This window comes from Pterocles gutturalis, unplaced genomic scaffold, assembly GCF_000699245.1.
Source record: "Pterocles gutturalis isolate BGI_N339 unplaced genomic scaffold, ASM69924v1 scaffold345, whole genome shotgun sequence".
NCBI classification, from domain to species: Eukaryota; Metazoa; Chordata; class Aves; order Pterocliformes; family Pteroclidae; genus Pterocles; species Pterocles gutturalis.
In genome coordinates, this window is record NW_010137850.1 from 24,992 (window position 1) to 48,229 (window position 23,238).

General features: G+C 41.4%; 2 protein-coding genes across 2 annotated transcripts in view; one reads left to right on the forward strand and one right to left on the reverse strand.

The window, feature by feature from the left end:
- RNF11 (ring finger protein 11) overlaps positions 1–5,332 on the forward strand; it is an 11,357-nt gene extending 6,025 nt beyond the window's left edge. The window contains exons 3-4 of the mRNA XM_010082707.1: positions 3,415–3,584; positions 4,113–5,332. Of these exons, the coding sequence (XP_010081009.1) occupies positions 3,415–3,584; positions 4,113–4,284 (342 nt within the window). The 3' untranslated portion in view covers positions 4,285–5,332. The remainder of the gene's footprint in view (positions 1–3,414; positions 3,585–4,112) is intronic.
- A 9,542-nt stretch (positions 5,333–14,874) lies between these two features.
- The window catches only part of TTC39A (tetratricopeptide repeat domain 39A), a 32,804-nt gene continuing 24,440 nt past the window's right edge, over positions 14,875–23,238 (reverse strand). The window contains exons 14-17 of the mRNA XM_010082706.1: positions 21,188–21,299; positions 18,853–18,967; positions 18,032–18,148; positions 14,875–14,995 (exon numbers count right to left, since the gene is read on the reverse strand). Of these exons, the coding sequence (XP_010081008.1) occupies positions 14,875–14,995; positions 18,032–18,148; positions 18,853–18,967; positions 21,188–21,299 (465 nt within the window). The remainder of the gene's footprint in view (positions 14,996–18,031; positions 18,149–18,852; positions 18,968–21,187; positions 21,300–23,238) is intronic.

The following is a 23,238-nucleotide window of genomic DNA, read 5'->3' on the forward strand; positions in this document are numbered from 1 at the left end:
GCAGCCCATGGGTGGGGGTCCGCGTCTAGCTGAGGGAGCTCTCCATGCAGTCTGCGCCGTTTCCTTACTGTGACCCCACTGGGGATACTGGATGTCACCGCAATGAACTGAGACAGAAATCCGGGCTCATATTCTCATGAATAAATAGTTTAAAATATTTGAATGAACTGAGTCAGAAATCTGGCCTCTCATTCTCATGAATAAATAGTTTAAAATATTTTCAGAATCGTACAGGTGTAAACACACCTTTTCTTTTTAGCTGTTGGGGGGAGAGGGTTGGTTTGAAAAGGTCATTGTCGGTATACCCCATAATCTGCCTCTGCAATGTGTGCGGGTGTGTTCTCCCATTTTACTGGTGTGTTTGTATCCAGTGGACTGACAGCCCGGTTTGGGCAGGCTTTTAATAGTAATGGGGAGGCGAGATTAAAGTGCCACCAGACAGCGTGTTACAGAAGTGCCCCAGATCCTGGGTACGGAGCGGTCACCTGGTTTTATTTACCGTAGTACAATTTATGCATTTTTCACAACAGCTTGGCAGCCACACCAGCCCCAGTTTTTTATACACACAAGTAGGAAGGCGTCACGGTGTAAGACAGCACTATTCTCACCCAGAGTTACTTATCTGACAAGAGATTCTTGTCTTGGATGTGAAATCGTAGAAGCCCACAGCTGGCAGCTATAAATTCCTGCCTTAACTGGTTGTGTCAGACACGGGGCATGGGGTGGCGGCTCCGTGGGGAGGGAACCTGAGACCAGACACCAAAAGGAGCGTTTCCATACAGCACTGGTGGTGGGGAAAGCATTTGGGTATTCGGCATGGGGAGGGGGCTCCATCAGGCCCCAGTTCTTCAGGTTGCCATGGGGAAGACGACAGCCACGGGAGAGGGGCACTGTGATAGCGCAGAAACGTGTTCCCCAAGTACATTGTCGACTGCTCACAGCAAGTGCCTGTAAAAGACTAGAACAAGGGAGCGAGGTTTTGTCCTTTTCTGGCCTATTACAGGCTTAAAAGTTGTGTTAATTTACTGTCCAAAACTTCATAGAAGCAGTCATCGGTTGGATGGCATGACTGATTTCTCATTTCAGAGTTGTCCAAATATGATAGTTCTAACAACAGATTCATACTTAACTGTAGTTTCCTTTTGCTGTATGATTTCTGCTAAGATGATCCGTTTGTTGTTCTTCTGGTGTAGGCATTCACTATCAGTTGTCACTACTGTGTTTTGAGAATTTCTTGGATCTTTTTTCCTCCTGTTTTTTGCCTTTCCTTGTCGTTCTGCATTTCACTTGCAGTCATGGGTTTGCCAAGGGGAGCAGTGTTCAATACAGCCGCCTCCCCTCCTTCTGCCCATACTAGCTCCAGCCTGGGCCGTGCACGTGGTTAGTTACACTGCTCCTCTTTTTTCCTAAGATGGGAAGGAGGGTACATCTCTGCAAATGCTGGGAGTTCTGTACATCTTTGTAACAAAGGAGCTAGTGCTAGTGTCTTCTGCTCTTGATTTAATAATCTGTCCAAAGAAGTACAGCAAAGGCTTGGGAAAAACAAAGTTACGGATAGTTTGTGGTGTTAAGTTCTTGAAACATAAAACCAGGATCGGGCTCTGCCTTAAGCTGCTGTGTTCAATGCAGAGGGTCTGCAGCAGTTGGGAAGGGAAGAAACACTGTTTTGCTGGCACTGAAGGCTGTTATATGGGACAGGTCACCTCAAGCGTCAGCTCGTGCTTTTCCCTATCCAAACAATGATTAGAGACCTCTTCACATACTTTAAACCATTAAAAGGCAGCCGATCTAGAAGAAATCAGTGATTCTGTGAAATACAGTTTAGTCAGGAAATTAATCAAACTTTTGGCACCACTGGCATTTTGTCTTCTGAACCTGCTCACAATTCCTTCAAGTTCTGCTAGGAAATCAGAGGGAGAAATCCTAGTGGAGCTGAATTAAGACTGAATTTTACCCCACAGCTGAATGGCAAGTGGGAGGCACTCTGTTAAAAGCCGAATTGCCAGGTAGATTTGTATTTTTGATCAGCGTTTCTTGTAAGCAAGGACTTCTGCCACTGGGCACCCCGGCACTGGCCGGCACAAGGCTCCATGCCCCTCGGGCTGCTTTCCTCCAGCCTCCTGGAGTCCTGGCTGTCTCTCCACTTGCCGTGCTTCCTAGCAGTGAAAGCAGAGTCCCTTTATCAGGTTTTACAAGAGCAGTATTACGTGCATCCAACCGCGTGCCTGGACTTTGCCAGGTGTTGGTGTCAGTTGAATGCTGAACACTGCGCTAGACCAGTGCTGGAGCGGGCCAAAAGGCAAGGAGGGAACAGGAGAGGGGAAGGCAGCTGAGTTCCTGCTGCAGGAAATAGCTGGGGATGCCCGCAGTGGCCCGTACTCTGCAAGGACACACGCGTTCAGAAGGTGGTTGTGGTGTCACAGACAGTAGAAGCCCACGTCTTCCCCGTATCGGTGCTGCGAGGGGGAGTTTGGGATGGGAACGCTGTTGGAGGTGAGTGTGCTGTGTCAGCGCTCCCGCGGTGCAGCGGCACACGCTCCTGCAGTCTGCTTGTTCTGCAGCAATGTCCTCTGAAACACCAACTTTTGCATTTTTTCAAACAGCTGAATCAAAGCTATTGTGTCTCTGCACCAGGATTATTTTCAGAACACACCTATAAGTTGAATTTTTTTCTGCTGTTTTTTTTTAAGTGCCATTAAAATAGGCTTATTGCAAGAAATTGTCTGCCTGTTAACAGCAGGTTTATGGCTACTGGCCTGTACTGTCCTAATAGTGTCTCCTGTTCAAAATTGGCATTTATGTCCAAAAAAGTGCTTTAAAAGCAAGGAAAATGAGTACTGTGTTAATATAAATGCGAGTGAAAAATATCTGATCTAAAGTTCATTAATAGTCAAAAGCAGTGTCTGAGAGCCTGGCAGCGGAAGGACTGCATAATACCTCCATGTTCCCTGTTTTTTGTTTGGGAAATATGTACTGCAGCATACAGCAGCTGATGTTCAGCTTGCAAGAACCTGTAAAATCATATTAACGTATGAGAACAAATGTAAAACTTGGGTTACTTAAGCTTTTCTTTTTATTGTGCCAAGTACTGGCATCAATTCTTTATCCCATTCTCAATCTAATTATAGCCCTAAAATTGCAAAATAGGAGTGGGAGATTGTGCAAACGTTTGTAGGACTGGAAGAGGAAAAGATAAATACACTGCCTGTACTCTGCTCTGAAATGCTCAGAAAGCCTCTGTGTGTTTGTGGTGGTGTTCTTTTTTTTATTTTTTTAACTGAAGTGTTTTAATTTTAGGAGCAGGTCCCTGTTCCTGTTTATCACCCGACTCCTAGCCAGACGCGGCTAGCGACGCAGCTGCCTCTGTGTTTGTGGTGGTGTTCTTTTTTTTTTACTGAAGTGTTTTAATTTTAGGAGCAGGTCCCTGTTCCTGTTTATCACCCGACTCCTAGCCAGACGCGGCTAGCGACGCAGCTGACAGAAGAGGAGCAGATCAGAATAGCGCAGAGGATAGGCCTTATTCAGCATCTACCCAAGGGAGTCTATGATCCTGGGAGAGACGGCTCTGAGAAGAAGATCAGAGAGTAAGTTACAGAAACCCGACTGAACTAATGTGGCTGTTGCACTGGTTTATGATACTGCCCAGGGAAACCTGATCTTGTTGTCCTGGTTTTGCCTTATTTTCAGGGACTGCAGGTTTAATGTAGCTTTCTGAAAAAAATAACCCTGCAGAAGGCTCTTTTTCCTTTCTCCTCACTTGTTTTCCTGGTACAGGTGAGACTTAACTTTCCCAACCCAGGTAACTCATGCCCATAAAAGTTTTTTTTCTTCTTCATCCTCCCTTCACTGGGAAATAATTTCACGTTAACTTCCTCGCTCTGCTGAGCTGCCCCTGCCCTGCCTCCAGAAGGCTTCCTGCCCTCCCTAGTGTTGTAACCATGAGCACTTACTACAAAGGAGACACGAAAAGAAATCCAGAGCTAAGAACTCCCCACAGCATCTACAAGTAATAAAAGTTTGACTCAAACACATCCAGGAGTAGATGTTACACTGCTTTTCATTTCTGGTGTGGTAACAGCAGCTTAAATATTTATGGTTTTTTTTTTCCCCAGATGTGTCATTTGTATGATGGACTTTGTTTATGGGGACCCTATCCGATTTCTGCCGTGCATGCACATTTACCACCTGGACTGTATAGATGACTGGTTGATGAGATCCTTTACCTGTCCATCCTGCATGGAGCCAGTGGATGCAGCACTGCTTTCATCCTATGAGACTAACTGAGCCAGGGTTTCTCCACTCAGCCTTCAAGGAGACCATCCACTTCAATGGGTTTGATCCTTTTGTCATTCAGCCCAAAGAGCCAGGAATTAGGAATTAAGATCATGCACAAAGTATACATTTCCTGATAAATAAAAAAAATTCCTGAATGGCTGCAAATATTGGAAAAAAACATAGTATTTTAGAGACTATAGAAAAAGTAGGTTGTTATTTTTAATGTAAAGCCTTGACCCACCATTGTCTTTTAATGTTTGTTCTTACACCCATATATAGGAATCGTGTAAAGTGTTACAGCAACTGTAAATGTTTAAACTGTGTGTATCCAATTTTATTAGCACCAAGATAAGAGTATTTTTTTTCCTAAATAAAGTAACCAGTTTTGTTCTGATTCTTTTCACAAGTCCTGGCATTTGGGTCAAGGCTTTATTGAAATCTACATTTTATAACACTGGCACAAAGAAATAGTTTTAAGCTTGTTTGCACAGTTTTTTTTTCCATTTTTTTTTCCATTGGAGATGGAATTCATTGCCTTAGGTCTTTTTAATAGTGTATTGTTATTGTTGGGCTGGCTCTATGCTTGAAAACCAGTTTATTTATAACCTGTTAAAAGTGCTATATTTTGTTTGCAGTTAGGAATATGCAGACTTCAAAGTGATCTCCTAGCTTGTAAGCAAACTGAGATGCATTATCCCTTTTCTACAAGTGATGCGGAATATGAAGATAAGAAACAAGTTCTGCAGTGAAATTATGGTTTCATGTTTTTTATAACTTGCTTCGGTTTTGATGAAACAACAGTCCTTAAACTTTGTCACCTTTTAACTTGATCAGGTTAAAAGTGGGTCAGATGGACAATAAACAGTGAAGCTATCATGACTGAAGAAAAAAAAAATATATATATTTCGAACTAATGTAGTGTTAGTGTCGATCACTTATTCTACTTTTTTATCCCTAAAAAATGGTTGTCTTGGATCACAGCAAATGGATACTGCATCTCTCGTTCTTGTAGTTCTTAGGTTATCAGAAGTTAAGAATAAACATACTGTATCTCAGTCTCCTGGGTTAAATGTATCTGTTCAGCACTGCTGGCTGACACATCAGTCCACCAAGCAGAGATGAGATCAGAGGGAAGAAAACCATATTTTGTTCTGCACATAAATGTGAAGTTTATGTAAACACAGACTGTCAGCTGAGGAGTTGAGGGGGAAAGCAGTACTGCTGCAGCCAGAGTGACACAGCTAGCGCATTGCTGCAGCACCCTGGGTGCTCCTTAAGAGGTGGTCTAGCAGAGACTGGAGCTGTGAAGACCTTTTACCCACGTAGCATGGCTTTTCTTTTTTTCTTGCTCCTTATTGTCCCCACTGTGACTTTTATACAGTCAACAGACCGCTGATACATTGAGAAGTCCTGGTCTTGCAAAATGAGATGCAATCTCAAGTTAATCACAACAAATCAGGGAATGTTCTTGATTGTTTTCATAAATAGTTTGAGTACTTGAGACAAGAAGTTGTGTGTAAAGACCCACCTACTCTGAAGACTGAGTGTATTTACACCAGAAAAGAACTGTGCGTGTTTTGGCTAATTCTTGAAGGGTTGGTTGGCAAAATGTAGAATCAACATGTTGATTTATTTATTATTCCTGCAGCTGACACCAACCTGCTCTCTTAAGAGAAGAACTCCAAGTAGCAGGCAGAAGGAAGTGACAGCAGTCTACAGGTCTAGATTAACTCGAACTGCTACACATGTACCTGGAGACAATTTTTTCCTGAATTCATACATACCTAGTTACATGGATCAAGAGAGAGACCTGGAGTTGTGCAATATCATTGTTCCTTTTCATCATTCCATGTGTGTTCCTTGGTGTCCTCCTGTCTGTCTGTTTTGGGGTGGTGGTTTTTGTTTTGGGGTTTTGGTTTCTTTTTTTGGTTTGGGGTGGCTGGTGGGTTTGGTTTTTTTTGGGGGGGTAAAACAATGTCCGCATTCAGTATTCATTTCTTTTCTTTACCTTGTTAAAACTGGCAAATGAACAATTTTAAAAAACAGCATTGTCATGTTGGTATTAGTCTTTATTTATTACAAGACTTGATTAAGAAAGATTTGAAAGAAATATGAAGTGACTGATCACTGAGCTGAATGCTTTTCTAGGCACTTTGTATAGTTGAACTTTTTAACGTATACTTACTGGGCTAGGGGAAGAAATTACTTTTAATAAAATACTTGTTAAAGAGGAAAGAGGTGTGAAGGGTTAAAACCAGAGTTGATTACACAAAAACATTCCAAAAAGTTCAAATTTTAGCTTAAAAAAAAATGTGTAAATATAACAAATAAATGATTTTTCAAGTTTTTAGGTGCAATGCTGCTCTGGATAAATTCTAATTCAAAAAAGTAATTCATCTGAATTTAATGCAAAATACTGTGTAACCTGAATTTTGGCTACAGTTGTGAAACCAGATCTGTGTCTTAATGCCACCATCTGTAAGATGAAGATAATATTTGCCTCCTATCTCAGAGGTGTCTAATAAATTACTTACACTTCAGACATATCAGACAGTCCCCTTTTCAGCGCAGCTGGTTCCTAACCGGAGTCTGCTGCAGCTCAGTGAGGGGAAAGGGCTGCCTCGTGTTCATCTGGACCTGTTCAGCCACAGCCCTTCCTCTGCCAGGGCTGGATCTTTCAGGGTGAACAGGCTCGTAGCAAAACGTCTGCAAAGCAATTTGAAGAGAAAGAAAGAAAAATACTCTCACAGCTACTGGTGTGTAAGTAACCAAGGCTGCAGGTGCATCAGCAGTATAAATAAAAAAAAAATTGCTTTAAAGCATTTCATAGGGTCTATGCAGTACAATGAAAACAGTGCAACAAATCAGTTTGTATTTTAGAACCGTAACTGGCAAAACAACCCTGGCCCAGACCCAGAAGTAGCTGAGTGGCTCATCGGGCTCCGTCCTCTGCAATTCCAGGCAACCATGCAAGACACAGCGCGTGTGAATGTCCCCACACTCCCGGTCACTGCCAGGCACCACAGCCCCTCACAGCAACCTGCCATCCCTTTTTAAAAGAGCATGAGCTGCCGCAGAAACAGAGCAGGCAGGGACCAAGGGCATCGCCACCATCCCGATGCTTCCACAGCAAGGAAAGGCTTGGGTTACATTCCCACATTACAGTAGGAGAGGGATTTTTTTCTCGTACAAGAGAAGAAAACAGAATTCCTGCAAATCTGAGGCAAAAGAGATGCAACGGCAAGTGATGAATACTCACTGTTATAAAGACCTTTATGCTTAAAAATTTTTGCATGCCACTGGAATTACTGTTTTAGTCATTTTATGTCCAAGGAGGATAACCCTTATTACTTGTTGCCAGTTCATTATGGAAATCTGGGAGAGAATCATAAAATTTGTACATAAAAAAAGCCCAGAGAGTTTCTTCATGAAGAGCTAATGGTGTAGAAGGGCTTTAACCACAGAAGGTTTTAAAAGTTCCTACAATCTTGCAGCTTCCCAGGGCTGAAAGCAATTTCGTGTTTGGAAGGCAGGGGTCCAAGTGGCCATTTGTAGGCTCAGGGATTATGAAATACCTGAACTTCAGTTGCCACAGTTTCAAGGCTTTGACATTTCCTGTCCTTGTGCAATTGTGGTAAAGATGAAAAGTTTTCTGAGTCAGACTGTCAGTTAAATAAATAACAAGACGGCTGAAACCAAACATACAAGGCCTCTCATCAGTTAAATCCTGGATTAAACTGGATTTAGAAACAACGTGGATGCTAGCTGATTACAAATACAGTTTATTACAGACGCCACATTTTTATTAAAAACATACATCTTTGTATGTTGATAACCTATAAAAAACATGAATAAAAACTGTTCTGAACGCTTATTGACGTAATACCCAGAATAAAAATTAGCTTCAAGGATTAACTTTTCCTTTTATATAGCACTTAACTTTGAAGACTATAATTTATGCTAACCATCCTTTGCAGATTATCTTGCATTTAAACCTGCTCTGGGATAAGAGGTAGGGGCTTTGGAATTCTTGGTATGAAATGCAAAGTTAATGCCTTGTGATGAAAAGAACAGTCCAAACATACTCTGCAAAAGCATCTTTTTGATTTAAGCAGAAGAAATAGCTGTATTTGCACACTAGCAACTGATTTATTACTATATCCGCTCTGCACAGACACTTAGCTAAGCAAAAGCAGCAGAGAGGAATCTATAATGAAAAAAAAATAGTGAAAATGCCTGTACATGTTTCTAGCAGCACAAAGGTATGCACTTCCTCAGCAAGAGGGGCCCAACCATACTACAAACAAACAAACCAACCCCCCCCCCCAAACCTTCTCTGTGCTCTTAGAAAACAAGGAGAAATAATTCTATAAAGCTATTCTTCACAGCACCAACCTCTAGAAAATATTTATTTTAAATAAGGCATTTCACCAGCTCGGCACACAACCGTGGCTGTCCCATCCCCTGCAGGTATTGCAGGTGCCTGGCTGCCTGCACTGGGTGTTCTTTCCCAGACACAACCCGCCCTGCTCTTGCTAACCAGCAGCACTTTTGCAGACAGACAGACCGTTTCTACCTTTTCATCGTATTTTTCCTGCCCTGCTGCCACCTGCGTGGTAGCTGCCTGTCTAATCAAGGATTTAGGCTGAGTAAGCATATTGAGAGAGACAGACAAGGCAGAAATTCAAGGGGAAAAAGATGAATCGCTCCAAAACTGTATTTTCTGGGCAGGACAGCACTGGGCCAGGTGCCATCGCACTGAGGCTGGTCTCTGCTATTCCAGAAGAAAAACCTGATGCCCTTGAACTCTCCAGCCTAAAACTGCTTTTTAGTGAGTTGCCTCACCAAAGGGCTCTTGCTCGACTGCCTTGTTTGGGGGTTTCTCCTTGTAGAAGGCAAAACGCTGCACACTCTCTTTCCTTTATGATCCCCCAGTAAAGGCCCGTAACCTCTCCGCGTGCTCCTTGGCCATCCTCTGAAAAGATGTCATGTATCTTGCATCACACATTCCACCTTTTTTTTTTTTTTTAAGTGCTGAATTTAATAGTTCAAACAGTTCTGACAACTTTTAAAAAAGCTTTGGCTACAGAGCCTGCAACTGGTGTGTGTGAGTATACATCTGTATACTTTTTGTGTGTATCTATATATACTTATACGGGGGGGGTGTGTGTGTGTGTGTGTGTGTGTCAGAGATCATACACTTGCTATAGGCATGTAGCCAAGGCAGTACACACGAGTCTCCCGCTGTTCCTTAGGAATACCGAGAATTATTTGCATCAGCGATGAGCCCAGCATCACGGAACAGAAACCTGACCCCGGACCCAGGTACCCACGAGCTGTAAGAACAAAGCCAAAGCAAATACCAGAACTGCAACTGGCCCTGCTGGTTGCTTCTAAAAAAACTTTGCAGCTGCCCAACAGAGGCTGTGTAACCTTGGCAGCGATGACAGCAGTACTGGGTACTGTACCCAAAATGAAGATGACATTGAACGTGATGCATATATTGTATCCTTGAGAGTTAAACACCATTGCTTCATCTCCCTCGAATGATTTACTGGACTCTGCAAACCGCTGGAGATAAAGCTCCTATTCTGCCCCTTTAGCTAGCAGGAGCAGAGGCAGTCTTCAGGGATCTCACACCACCACCTTTACCAAAACACCAGGAGAAGCGCCACATTCACAAACCAACCACCAGCTCTTCCTCCAGCTGCACCTACGACACCGAGCACGGCCCCTGGGGCTCCAGCCCTGCAGCCAAACATCCTTCTCAGCTCCAGCGCTGAGGAGGGTTCCTTACCTCCACACCCTCTGCGCTGCAGGATAAAAGGAACAGTGAGAGATGAAAACTGTCCAGAATATTACAGCTTCTACTCAGTTACTCTTTCTCACCACATTGCTACGTTGTTTTGCAGCCACAGACCTGAAACTGTTGTTACAGTACTTGACTCACTGAGATAAACTTTTTTTTTTTTCCTTTTTTGAATTGAAGCAGCCTTTGAAGAGAGCGTGCAGGGGGGATTGTGACTGCTCTGTTTTCTATTCTTTCTGTAAAATAGTCAAGGAGAGATAAAGCAAGAATTCAATGCAATGCCTAACTCTAAATAAACATTTTGCCCGTGTTTAGCCAGCAATGAAAGTAAGTGCGTACAGAGATTTAAAAAATCCAGAAAGTAATGGAACATAGCCCAGTCCTACAAAAACATTGTTGAATTTAGAGCAAATACCATGCAGAATTTTACCACAGTGCAATGCAGATATTTATTAGCTCTGTGGCTGTTCATAAATCTTGAAGACAGGGATTGACTGGGCATGTTTTTTTAAAAAAAAGTATTTATTTTTTTTAAACAGCTGAAGCAAACCAAGATAGCATCTTTAAAAATATTTTACAATGACAAATCATTCCATTAAAATACTTGCCAATACAGGCTTTGCTTATAATCGATCACCAAAAGGTATTTGCAGAATGTAATGAGAAAAGCAGCAAGTTCATTTCTAGTCTGTTGAGGTTTCCTGATCTCGCTCATCAGTGACGTTTCCAACCATTACCCATTTTCCTGTACAGCAGTAAACAGCATGACTCACCTCTTTATCTTCTCCTCTTCCTGCCAGAGGGGGAGCTGCGTGGAAGGCATTGTTTTGGCCATTTCATATACCTTGGCTTTGCTGCTGTGTTTTTGTGCTTAGGAAGGCCAAGGCACGCATCTCGCAGGTGGAACTGGAGGCGGAGGGTGCTGTATGTAAACTCCTGGGAGTGTCTTTTGCATTCTGGGGCTGACCTCTAGGAAAGCTGTGTTTTGCACAGAGGAGCTTTACTGGATGCTTCCGACGGGCCAGAGCCGTGAAGCTGTCAGAGCTGTCATCCCAGGATCTTTTAGTAGGCTTGGACCCAGGCCAACTACAAATATGAAGGCACTCAACTTAATATAGAATTTAATGCCAGAACAGTGTGAAATGGGAGGAAATGCTTCATATGATCCTGTCCTAATGCTGCCATCTTTTATAAGAGGCAAAGTTCCCTAAGAAAAGTTTCGAACGCTGTGTTGCTGCAGTGTAAACAGCCTGGGGTGAGACACAGCCTGAATGGGACGGTCTGTAAGCTAACCGCCCATGACAGAATGCCTGCACATCGCAATAGAACCGCACAGCAGAAACAAATCAAAGCATGTTCCTATGCTGCTGGGTTAGTTGAGCAATCACAAATGGGTGTTTCCAGACAATAGTAGTTCTATCATGGTCATGATTTCATCAAAATCTCTTCTGATCATCCAGGAAACCTGTGAGCAGGTTCAGCTTCAGCCTGTTCATCCAGCAGGTCACCTCACCAGTGTTGTGTACAGGAGCTGGGGTTTAGTGTAGTTCCACCTCGTCAGACCTCAGTAGAAGCTGCTGGCTTTTCAGCCCATATCCTCCCTTCAGTTTAACGAGAGACCGCACCTACATGGATTCCACATGGATCAGATCTAATGACAACAGTGACGCTCATTTTACTGCTTCTCCCTTCCTGGCCCTTCCGTCAGATGGCAGGGTGATGTCACACAGGGCACAGGACAATGGCTGCAGACATACGGACGAAACCCAGTATGGATTTCTACCCCTCCTCAGCTACTGGCAGGAAACCACTTATCAGTGCTACTAAAAAAATAGATAGAGAATTACAGTTTGTAAGTTTTATGATAAAGGTCCTACCAAGTGCAGAAAACTATTTTCTGCTACACGAGTTACTAGTTTGCCTTTGGTTAACTTCTCCGGCTTTGCTGAGGACCAAGAAGAGTTGATAGCGGCAGCTGTTGCCTAAGCCTAGGACACAGCGTGGGTTTCTCTAGCATTACTCAGACAACGCAATGTTTGGAAGCAGAAGGGCTCCTTCTGCAACTGAGGAGTTGACTATATCCATCTGAAGTAGCACTTAGTTTCCTGAATCTTAGGCCATGCTGAAAACCCCTGATTTGCAATTCCATTAGAGCATCTGCTATTTTCTGGTAGGGGAATATACCGAATGCTGAAGCTGTCTGAGAACTTGCACCACTTGTGCTTTCCCTAATTCATCGTACTTGGGACTCCAGAGCGATGAAGCAATTTACCATTCTCGAGAACTGCAGAATGCAGCAGCTTCAGGAGAAGCAATGGAAAAACAATTCCAGTGTAGACCTTCCAGCCCAGACTGGCAGCACGGAGTTTTTGATCTCTAGCCACAGAAGAGGATCAAAATGAAGTACATTGATGAACACAGAGTAATGGTGGGCAATTCAAAATGTAACACACTGAACAACATACACAGTGACAATGTACCAGACCTCCCATTCATCATCCTGTAGCAAGCAAGGTGTTATCCTCCTTTAGTGAGTTCAGAGTATTACCGTTTGTAAATCTTTGCTGTTGCATCACGAAAGTGAGTATTTCCTGTTGTTTGGGAGCTAAAAAGTCAGCGTGCAAGCACGGACCACTTGATCGTGGATAACTACAAAGTCCTCAGCTGAAGCTGGAGATCAGGTCCATGATCTGACTGGTGTTCATGTTCGACCAAAGATGACTATGAAAATCTTAGGATTTGCATCACTGCAGAGAATCAGGGAAGCTGGCTGCATATTGCACAGTGTGTTCTTTGTGCAATGTATCTAAGACCATGCGAAACTTCGTTGTGGGTGAAATTTCAAAGGGCGTTTCTGTGGCCTTGAGAAATCAATCTACAGTCAGAAGGATTGTTCAGTTTCTGCAAAGTACAATTTATGCTAATTGTCATGGCATTGCTTGCTTAAAAGATGCTAAGACTGCCAAAATATTTGAAAAGGACACAACTGGAAGAAGAGGCGTTATATGCATGAAATAGAACAAGAAACTTTTTTATTCTATACAAAGAATGACTGAATTTTTACACTCAGGTTTTGATGTGCAGTATGTAAATAGCATAACTGTTTATACTGAATTTTATCTGAATTGAGAAATTTATCTGAATTGAATTTATCCAAGAAAGTAACTTTAAAAAAAAATGCATTCTTCATCTATAATTTTAACTTGGGAAGACTTTTATAAAGGGTGTCTATTTTTAAGACAATGCAAGTTCTCCATGTTGAGGAACAGGTGGTTCTGTCTCCTTGCATATTAATTTGCAATTATAAAACAATGGAGGAGGTAAAAGCAGAACTATAAACTCAATTTTCTCTTCTACTGGGAACAATCACTTTAGAAAGAATATTCACTGTGAGGTACATAGATAGGAATCTTCCTGACAAACATCTCCATTGGAGAAAAAGGGCTGTCAGAAGACGTGCCATCTCCACATATCAGAATGAGTCACGGGGAAGAAGCTGTTTCAAAAGGGAGGTAGAAGTGTGCCCCAAAAAACCACAGGCATACAAACACGGAGCTAGCCTGGAGAACGGTAACCACAAGTCAAATCTGTGCTACATCTGACTTCACCAGTTTTGCAGAAAAGCAGCAATTCTATGGCAGACAGCACTGGAGAGCAGAGCTAGCTCTTTGCTCTGTTCTCAAAGCCCCTTACACAGAAATTTCCCCAAAAGATCAATAAAGAGCAAAAAGATAAAGTGCTCTCCTTTGTGAAAAGCAGAGCACTGTGCCAAGACAGCCTGCCCCAACCCCAGCTTCATAGCACAGGAAACACAGCCACACGATCTCTTTAAACATGGACACCTCAAGTTAGGCAAACCAAAGAACAATTGTTTCAAGAAGGAACTATCACAGTAACTCTGTACTTCTGAGCAGCCAGAACAATATTGCTGTTTCTTAAGTTACCTTCAAGGGCTTGTGCTTCAAATAAGATATAAACTTCAAATCATGTTTGTTCTGATGAAAAAAAAATGTTTCCTAAGGTCCTCCCATTTTTAAACTTGTCAAAGAAGAAGTGATGCAGTTTTATACTGTCACCATCTGTCCCCCCCGCCAAATCCTTGGTCAGTCATTCAGCTGCGACAGGCAGCAGACTTGCCATGAAGACCAAATTAACGAAAAAGTCAAGATACTTGTAAAAGGGAGATGGTTTTTTTCACCATCAAGTTTCTTATAGCAGCAAAAATATGAGTAGTAAAAGATGGTAGAGAAAAGCTTTCCACACACAACTGGAAATGCCCAGGATCCAGAGCTCCTCCCTGCTGTGTTTCTTGTGCACTGAGATTTTCCTACTCCATTTCAACTAAGGAGGTACTTGGAAGAAGCGATGCTTCCTTCTCAACTGCTAGCAGTATGAGTTCAAACAAACACTTACAGCTAACTGAGATTAAATCCATGACTCTTTAAAGTTTTGTTGCTTGGTTTCTTTTGGTTGTTGCCCTTTATGTTGTAGGTTGCTCAGTAAATGTTGCAAATGCAAGAAAAAAAGGCACACATGATTGAAGAATGAATAGTTACATCTGTGTAATTCAAAAAGCCACTGTTGGAAAAACAATATTTTTCAGGGTTATGGTTCGTTTGAGAGGTTTTTTTGCCATGTTATTACACTAGATTAACGTTTTATGCATCACCTTTAAAATTTTAAATGATTTGGTTTCTCACTGACTTGAAAGAGAAGGAAAAATAATTCTAAAGTGTCAGTAATTTTCTGCGCCAAAGTTTGCAACAAACAGGACATCAAAGAAGAAAAAGTTACGACACTGCCGAGGCTCCAGAGTGCATTCCATTTTCTGGGGCGGATTTGGCTTGGTGCAGGGCAGCTTGAATTCTGAAATGTGTTCTTGTTTCCATGGAGTAATTCTTGTAGTTTTGTCTAAAACAAAAGCAGATCCACTCTGATGAATATATATTTCTTAAACATTTTCAAGTTATCTTTATATTATTGTTCTAAGCCAAACAACTACAGACAGCAAAAAAGCCTTTCTTCACAAGCTCCTTTGTTGCCTGCTCTCAAATACAAGGCATGTGCTCCTAGCCAAACAATGCAGCTCTTTGTTCTTTATTTGTAGTTCCACTGTCTGGCAATTACCAGAGTAATATAGCTTAATAAGAAATGGAATCTGTTCCACTCAATCAAAATATTGAGTCCATATTCAATATCCATAGCATTCACTTAGTTTACATTCATAAATCAGATTCCCCCCCCGTCAAAATATGACTGACAAATTCAAACTTTTTTTCCCCCCCCTCATTTTAATAAGATGGACTGATCTTAATTCAGCAGACACACTTCAAGGAAGCAGAGAAAAGAAGGAAGGGAAGAAAAAAGGAAAAAGAAAGAAAGAGAGAAGCTGTCCTAACCCAGAAGAGGAAAACACCCCTTCTCCATCCTATGGCTGTCAAAGATATGTACTGTGTGTAGGAAATAAGGCCAATCAAATCTGCTACCCTGGAAGCCTGGAAAGAGAAAGTGGGCACACACGAGAGTGCCTACCAGCTTTCGAGGAACAATTCACCAGCTCAGGGAAAGACTGGCAGGACTTTCCCCACAAACATCTAGTGGCTGACTCATTAGTGTCACCTGCCTATAGTCTCCAGTAGCTATGTCATGCTCCAAAAAGTTACAGAAACATTCAAAGAATCCATATTTTCATGGAAAAGCTTACATAAAAAAAGAAAATTTGCCCCCAGGACTGCACAGGAAGTGCAGATTCTACTTAATAGGAATTAACATGGCAGCTCTTGCAGGGTGGGTCCAGAATCCAGATACCAAAGAGGATTAGACCACGCTGATTTTCCTTTAGAAGATATTTGCCATCTTTATAGAAACATAATATTAAGTACTAACCAGTCTATATACCTTAAAGGCATTTGAGTTCAAAATCCATAATTCAAATCAAGCATGGAAGCACGGTATCTGTCCTTACAGCAGTCTCTCTGTGAAAACGAGGAACTCCACAGCCATCCTACACCAGCTTATCATTTTATGTATGCAGCACCCAAGAGGCTGACTGAGAAAAGGAGGTGACTGGGTCCTGCTGTATGCTCATCTGAAGCTCTCTGGGGTTATTTTTCTTTAAATTAAGTAGATTTTTGTCATGCAGATATTGTATTTCTCATCAGTAGGCTGATATTGTTGCTTGTAGCTTACAGTAATACAAATAGAAATAGAAATATTTCCACGCGTGACCAAGCCAAACCTGTTTATCATCTCATTCCACTCTTTCTCCCAGAGCTGAAACATTCAAGCCAGCAGCAGCATGTGGATTTAGGTCAAGCAAATCAAGCGTCATGCACAAGCCAAGTGCTCGTCTGCACTCCTGCCAATGGCAAACCTAATTCTGCAGCCCTGAAACGCACCATGGACAACGCGTTCTCCCCCTAGTGTCTGCAAAGACATTCTGAATTTTTTAGCTGAAAGCTCACAAGCCGTGAGCATTTGAATGCAGTAACAGCTACAGGTGCAGATGTAAGGACTGTGCTTTTTTTTTTTTTTTTTTTTTTTTTACGACTGACTGAAACAAAGGAGGGTTTTGTGGTGTGGTGGGGTTTTTTTTTTTGCATATCATGACAGTTTCCACGACTTCTTTGATCATAGCAAGTCTGAGTATTAGCTTTCCATATACTGGGTTACAACAAATTTTAAGAGCCACTGTCTGCTCGTGTTCTTTAAACCAAACACCTTCCCTTGAGGGGGACTGTGACCCAAGCCACACAGAGCCGTCAGGGGAAAGGTGCCATGGCTGAGCAGCAAGCGACAGAAGTACCAGACAGAATAAGAAGCTCTGAATCATTAATTTCTACATCTCTTCTTAAGAGAGACTTGAGCAAAGGAAATGAGGACAGGAGAGCTGTGCTTTGAGGAATGCGTAACCAACTGAAACACTTTCCATTGCATTTTGCTAATGCAATTTTTGCTCTTCTTAGTATCTTCCATGAGTCTACATCCAAGCTCACAAGCACAGCACATTAAGAATTGTAACATTTTAATTTTTGTGCTGACAGGCTTTTGGCATAATCTTCTGTAGCCTGATTCAACACTTTGTCTTGCATAGTGGACTGACTTGGACAAAAGCTCAACACAAAAACTCTTTGAAATTTGGGGCCAGACATCAGTTTTGTAGCTGCTGACACGTGCGGCAGTGACTGGCGTGACTCTCTGTGCTTGGAAAGATGCAAACATCTGGACTCATTCAGGACCCAGGCAAGAGGTGAACTACCCTGCTGCAGGATGCTCGAAGAGGGCAAAGGTTGTTTGGTTTGGATTCCCTCTCCTCCCCGCCTCCCCAAGAAACTTTGGCTCAGCAGAGTAAAGGCTGACAGGCAAAAACCATATTTTGTGAATTTTGTAATAAAGAACATACACGATCAAGTCCAACTATTCCTGATAAACCTACTCTGCTACAAAGATAAATCACACAAAATAGTAAAAACAGGTGTTTCAGCTGCCTTTCAGATGAAGATGAAACAATACAGAGATACTAAATACAACATACCTTAAATGTATTTCATGGAGAAAACAAAACTGCTCATTAGCACCTTGAGTAATGGTATTTTAGCCATAACATAGAGCTTTGATATAATACATCTTTTATAAGTAAATAGACTACAAAGATTATTACATTTTGTTACACATGGATTATTTCTAGTGGAAGCCTTTGACACTCACATTAACATCTTTAAAATTTTTTTTGCTCTCATCAGAACGGAGGGGAAAGTCACAGACTGAACCATCAGATGATGTCTACTACTAGAAAGGTCGAAACCAAAACTAGTGCATGCATGCTTCCATTGGAAAAATGAAACAATAAGTTTCCATTATATTAATGAAATGCTTCTGCTTTCCAATAACCTGTAAAATACCATATTGACCCATCAGACACCAGCAGAGGGCTTTTCACTTGCTTACTTTGCTCTTTCCAGTAGTTTTATTGCAGCTTCTCTTCTGTCCTGGTCTAGATACAGTATCGCCAGCTCCAGCAAGGCATTTGGAATTAGATAATGGTCATATTTTATCTTCTTTTCACTGCATTGGAAAAGAAATAGCTTCAAGATCTTGCAATGTTATACGTTTCCTTCATTTAACAGTTCCAAACACGAATAAATAGGAGATTAGCTAAGATCAGAAGGAGCAATCAATCCTTATTACAATGCTTGTCATGTTCTCTATCCAAAACTACCTTCCAGGTTATTAAATGTGTATTTTGCCTAACTATCCTGAACAGTATGTTATTTCTCAGGATTACAACATATTGCTTTTATTATCAGGAAAACATTAGAAAAGACGACAACAATAGGAGCTCTATCCATGTGAACTGACAAAAAGAGATGCCATTCACTGCATGAAGTCTAGAAGTTACAAGAATAATCGTGCTGCCATCTGTCTCTGCAGACTGCGTTTGGCTTTCTGGGTACAGCTTCTTCAGGACTGGTAAAAGGAAGGGGAGGAAAAAAGGGAAGTGGTATCTCCAAAATTTTATGCATGTACAGTCCCCCAAAAAGGGGACAATATCTCAGTAAAAAGCGCAGATTTGCAGTTCTTCTGTAAATGGTTAACAATGCTGGCAATAAAAATTGCAATTCCTTGATATCAAAGCAACTGAAATAAATACTAAAGATACTGCAGTCCTCTCCCTTCTATTTATATCACAGTCGCATCTCCTCTTACTTGAAATGAATAGTTACTGAGAAATTCAGGAGTCTTCCTGTATGCCAGGTATGAAAACTTACTTTAAATAGATGTAATTAAAATGGTCTTCTGCTTCTGAGATCTTGCCCAAATGCTTGAGGCATAAACCCTTTAACAGCTTTACCACGCACTGGTCATCTGCTAGTAATTCTGTAGCTGCAAGATGAAGTCAATAGCACATTTTAGAAAACTCTAGAGCAGCAGAGACTTTTACACAGGGAGGTGTGAGCACAACCCATTTACTGGAACACAGGACAGAAGGAATTAACTGGTCAACTTAGCTCATTTAATGCAGAGACAACCACACATCAACTTTTTCACAAATTGATCGAACTTTGTCTAAAAATTTTTGGGCTGTTCCTTCCCTCCTACTCCCACTGAAAGGCTATTCCACAATCTTATTGTTCTGACACCTCAAAACTAATTTAAAGTGTCCACTTTGGAAATACTGAGGTCCAATTTATGATCTCTTAACCTTTTGCTGCTATTGCCCTCTAGTATGTCTACCTCTTCATCCTTGACTTCTAGTCACATGATCTATTAGTAGATGTGCAAGTGCTTTATCAGTTCTCCACCTCTGTCTGGCTAAACAAAAATATGCCAAATGTTGCCACCTGCACCTCATGTCCCCTCATCTTACCACACCTTCTATTCACCTCTTTTGAGTTTATACTTCAACTGGAGTCACTTCTATTGCTAAGTCCCACAGAGGCCCCTACACACGTTTTTCACCAAAAAAAATCCCAGGGAAGATGCCTGAAGACTATGCAGCAAATCAACTCAAAACTGCCCTGGATTGTAGAAGCAAACATTTAGGGACCTACACAGACACAATTATAGAACTATAGAATCATAGAATGGTTTCGGTTGGAAGGAACCTTAAAGATCATCTAGTTCCACCCCCCTGCCATGGGCAGGGACACCTTCCACTAGACCAGGTTGTTCAAAGCCTCATCCAGCCTGGGTATGAACACCTCTGGGGATGGGGCATCCACAATTACACATATCAGATTTACATTTCTAGACATTACTTCCACTAACAGTCTTCCTTTTACATCTTATATGGTGTAACGCTGCTAGGACCACATCCTCAGATTCATAATGTCATAGTGTTAGATTCTTGCATTATTAATCTAACAGTAACACAGAGAAAATACTTGAAAATACAACAGTTTAGCCTTAAACACTGTCAGGAAAGCTCAAGGAGAACATGACGCCTGGAAACAGCAAGTCACTATTTGGAATGGGTAATACTTCAAATTGTTGGTGTGTTTAAAATATATCCCACTTTTTGATTACATGTCCTCATGGTGTTTTATAAACACAAATTCTACATAAATTATAAACACAGCTTCTACAAATCCCTGCAAAAAGCCAGTCTTATCCACAATTTACCAACTAAGAAAAAAAGGGAACAGAGGAATAATTCACTTATTCAAAAGAATGTAGCAAGATCGGTGACAAAGGAAGTGAAAGGGTCAAAAGCCTTCTTCCAAGACGTCACCTCCACTGAAAATATTCTTCTATTCTCTTTGACAATCAACTAAAAAGCAGATAGCTTTAGGCAGTCTTTCAGGCAACTCTTTCAAATCTTGCATAACACAATGTGCACAGGAAGACCAAGGTCCTAGAAAAGACTGCAATGCAGTGATTTAGCCCATATTCCTTTGCCAACAGGGGCTCGGATCCTTTTGTGGAAAGCTAGTACATAATAACAAGATTAAATATTTGGTAAGGGAAAACTTTCTGAGAAAAGCAGTGCAGATCGGTTGTGCTCCCGTAGGAGAAGGGAAAGATTGGCAAGAAATAAACATCAATTGAACTTTCTCATGGATGGCTAATTAACAGACCGACACAAGATGTGGTGGCAGAGCCTGTTCCCATTCAATACTGTCCCCTATCTTATGCTCATTCATAGCGCAAAAGAAACCCATCCCCGGTGTCCCAGCTTTCTATAGCATACTGTTGACACAAAAATACCATTCAGCCCAAGGTCATGTCATAAATTGACAACACTTTTAAAACAGAAGACTTGTGTCCTTCTATTCATCCTTCAAAACTGAAATACAGTATCTGCAGACAACAGAGCTTCATGATCCAAGTAATTAAGTCAATGCATATGCTGATTTTGATCTAACAAAATAACCAGCCCTTTAACACAAGTCATAAACTATTCCTAATACACATCTGTGGATTGAAAATTACTTGTTACTATTGTAAGCTATTGCTATATTAAAAAGGAAAGTTTATGTTTTCATTATCTATGTTCCTTCTATGATCAGATTCACTTTACTAATGAGTGTCTGTCTTTATTCCTAGATAATATCTTTACCTATTGCACTGGAAAATACCTGCTTAAACTATATCACTGATTACCTGAACTTCTTGCCAATGCTTCTTCTGCTTCAATTAAAGTCTCTAACATGCCTTCTGTTAGGTTGGGACATTTTCCAATTACAGCATAGCCATTCCAGATATACATCATTTCCTAGGGTCAGGGAGAAAGGACAGCATCATTAATTACAGCACTGGAGAAGTGCAGCTGTCAAATACTTTAGTTCATTCTCTGTAGGATGAAAAAGTTACAGATTCCTTAAATAAAAAGCCAGTGTGTCAAAACATATTTTCGTTGCAACTGAAAACTTGTCACATTGGTTTTCAGAACAAATTAGCCCTGCAAGACAACTAAAGAGCCATTTACTACACACAATGCCAGAAGGATTGCTTGAGCAGAATGCAGACACAATCTCACTTACAGATGATGGTGAGTACCAACAAAACAGACAGACCTAAAACACTAGTGGCACATGGCTAACTGTCCCTTGATTAAGGTCACCTCTTGCTGTTCAGCTCTATTGCAGCCAGGGCTGTAATAACTAACTACAATATATTGCTTCTGTAGAAAAACAAGAAATCTCAGGACAACAAAATAAAACAAAAAGAAAACCAAATCCTCTAACTTTAAGCCAAACTTCAAACAAACCAAGAGAATTTCAGAGCCGAACTGTAAACCCCTTGAACTCCTCAGGTTTGCTTGATGTTCCCACAGAAAGTAACTTCTTTCTTATTCAACTGTTCTTAGAGTAATTTTATTAAAAGCTGTTGGTTTGATTCCTAAATATTATTGGGGTTCTCTCTTAGCATGTACCACCAGACCAAATGTGCCCATTGCCACCAGCAATCACAAAGTTAAAGATGGAAATATTATATAGACTTACCACTGGTCCTCATGACAAGTTATTTATTCTATTTATTTATACGACCTGGACTGTGTTTGATAATTTAAAGCTTTTCCATAAAATTTCTGTATAGAATAACTGAGTTCTGGAACTACAGTACAAAAACCTGTCAGGCTAGAATAGATGAAACACTATGTTAACCCCAGTCACTGTTGCTTTCACCATCTGGTCTCTATTGACTGGAAAACCTGTGCTGAACTTACTGTATTAGTGCAGATTTGTTAACACAGTTTTGACACGGAATTACTCAAACTACATTTATACTAGGTTAAATCTCCAAGCTAAGGCTTCCTTGAGGACTCGCTCCTCTCAGCAAGTCCCTTCCCAGCAAAAAATCCTGGAGATGAGATTCTGCACTCAACTGCACCTCCCCAGAATGCTTTTAACTGTTTGACTGCGGCATCTGCTGCCTCCGAAATGCAACTGCAGCAGAAGAAAAGGACACGGTGCCCGGCCACTCCAACGAGAGCCCTTGGTGCAGAAACCTGTTCTGCCAAAGTCCCATTAGAATAGCCCAGCCAAAACCCACGTGTGTACGTTTCTTACTCTCTACAATCTCTGCAACTCGAAAGGCAAATCAAAGTAACCTCATTATTTCTCTCATTTCAGTCTTATGACTTAGTGGAAAGTGGCCCCATGTGAATACCCACGCTACGCTCTGACAGCTCTATTTCTTCAAGAAGCACTGTGTCACGTACCCAGCTGGTGGGCTGAGAAATTACTACTCACTGGTGTCTCCAAGAGGCTCTCCTTGTTCAGGCATTTTCTTAAAGAGTATTTACTAATTATCCATCTGTTTCTCAAACACAACAGCTCAAAGCACTGCAAATGTTAACACCACCACATTTGGCAAACCTGTGGACTCAAAATCCTTTTATGTTCTTTTACGTGTTCTTTGTGGACAGATTTTTGTATGTGTACCATGAGCAAGGCAACGGCTGCCTTATGCAGCTATTCTCATCTGGCCACAGGGAACCGGCCAGCACTGCAGCCAAGAAAAAAAAAATAAAAAAAAAAAAAATCAACAGTACACAAAGGCTTTCTGTAGTGGCTAAAGGATTTGGCTGTTTCATCCCAGCACCCATGAGTTGCTCCAGAGAGCACCAAACTGCAAACATTCAGGGGCACACTAAATAGATGCTTACATGCAGTTCCCAATTCTTGCCTTGTTTCCTTGATTCCCCCCCC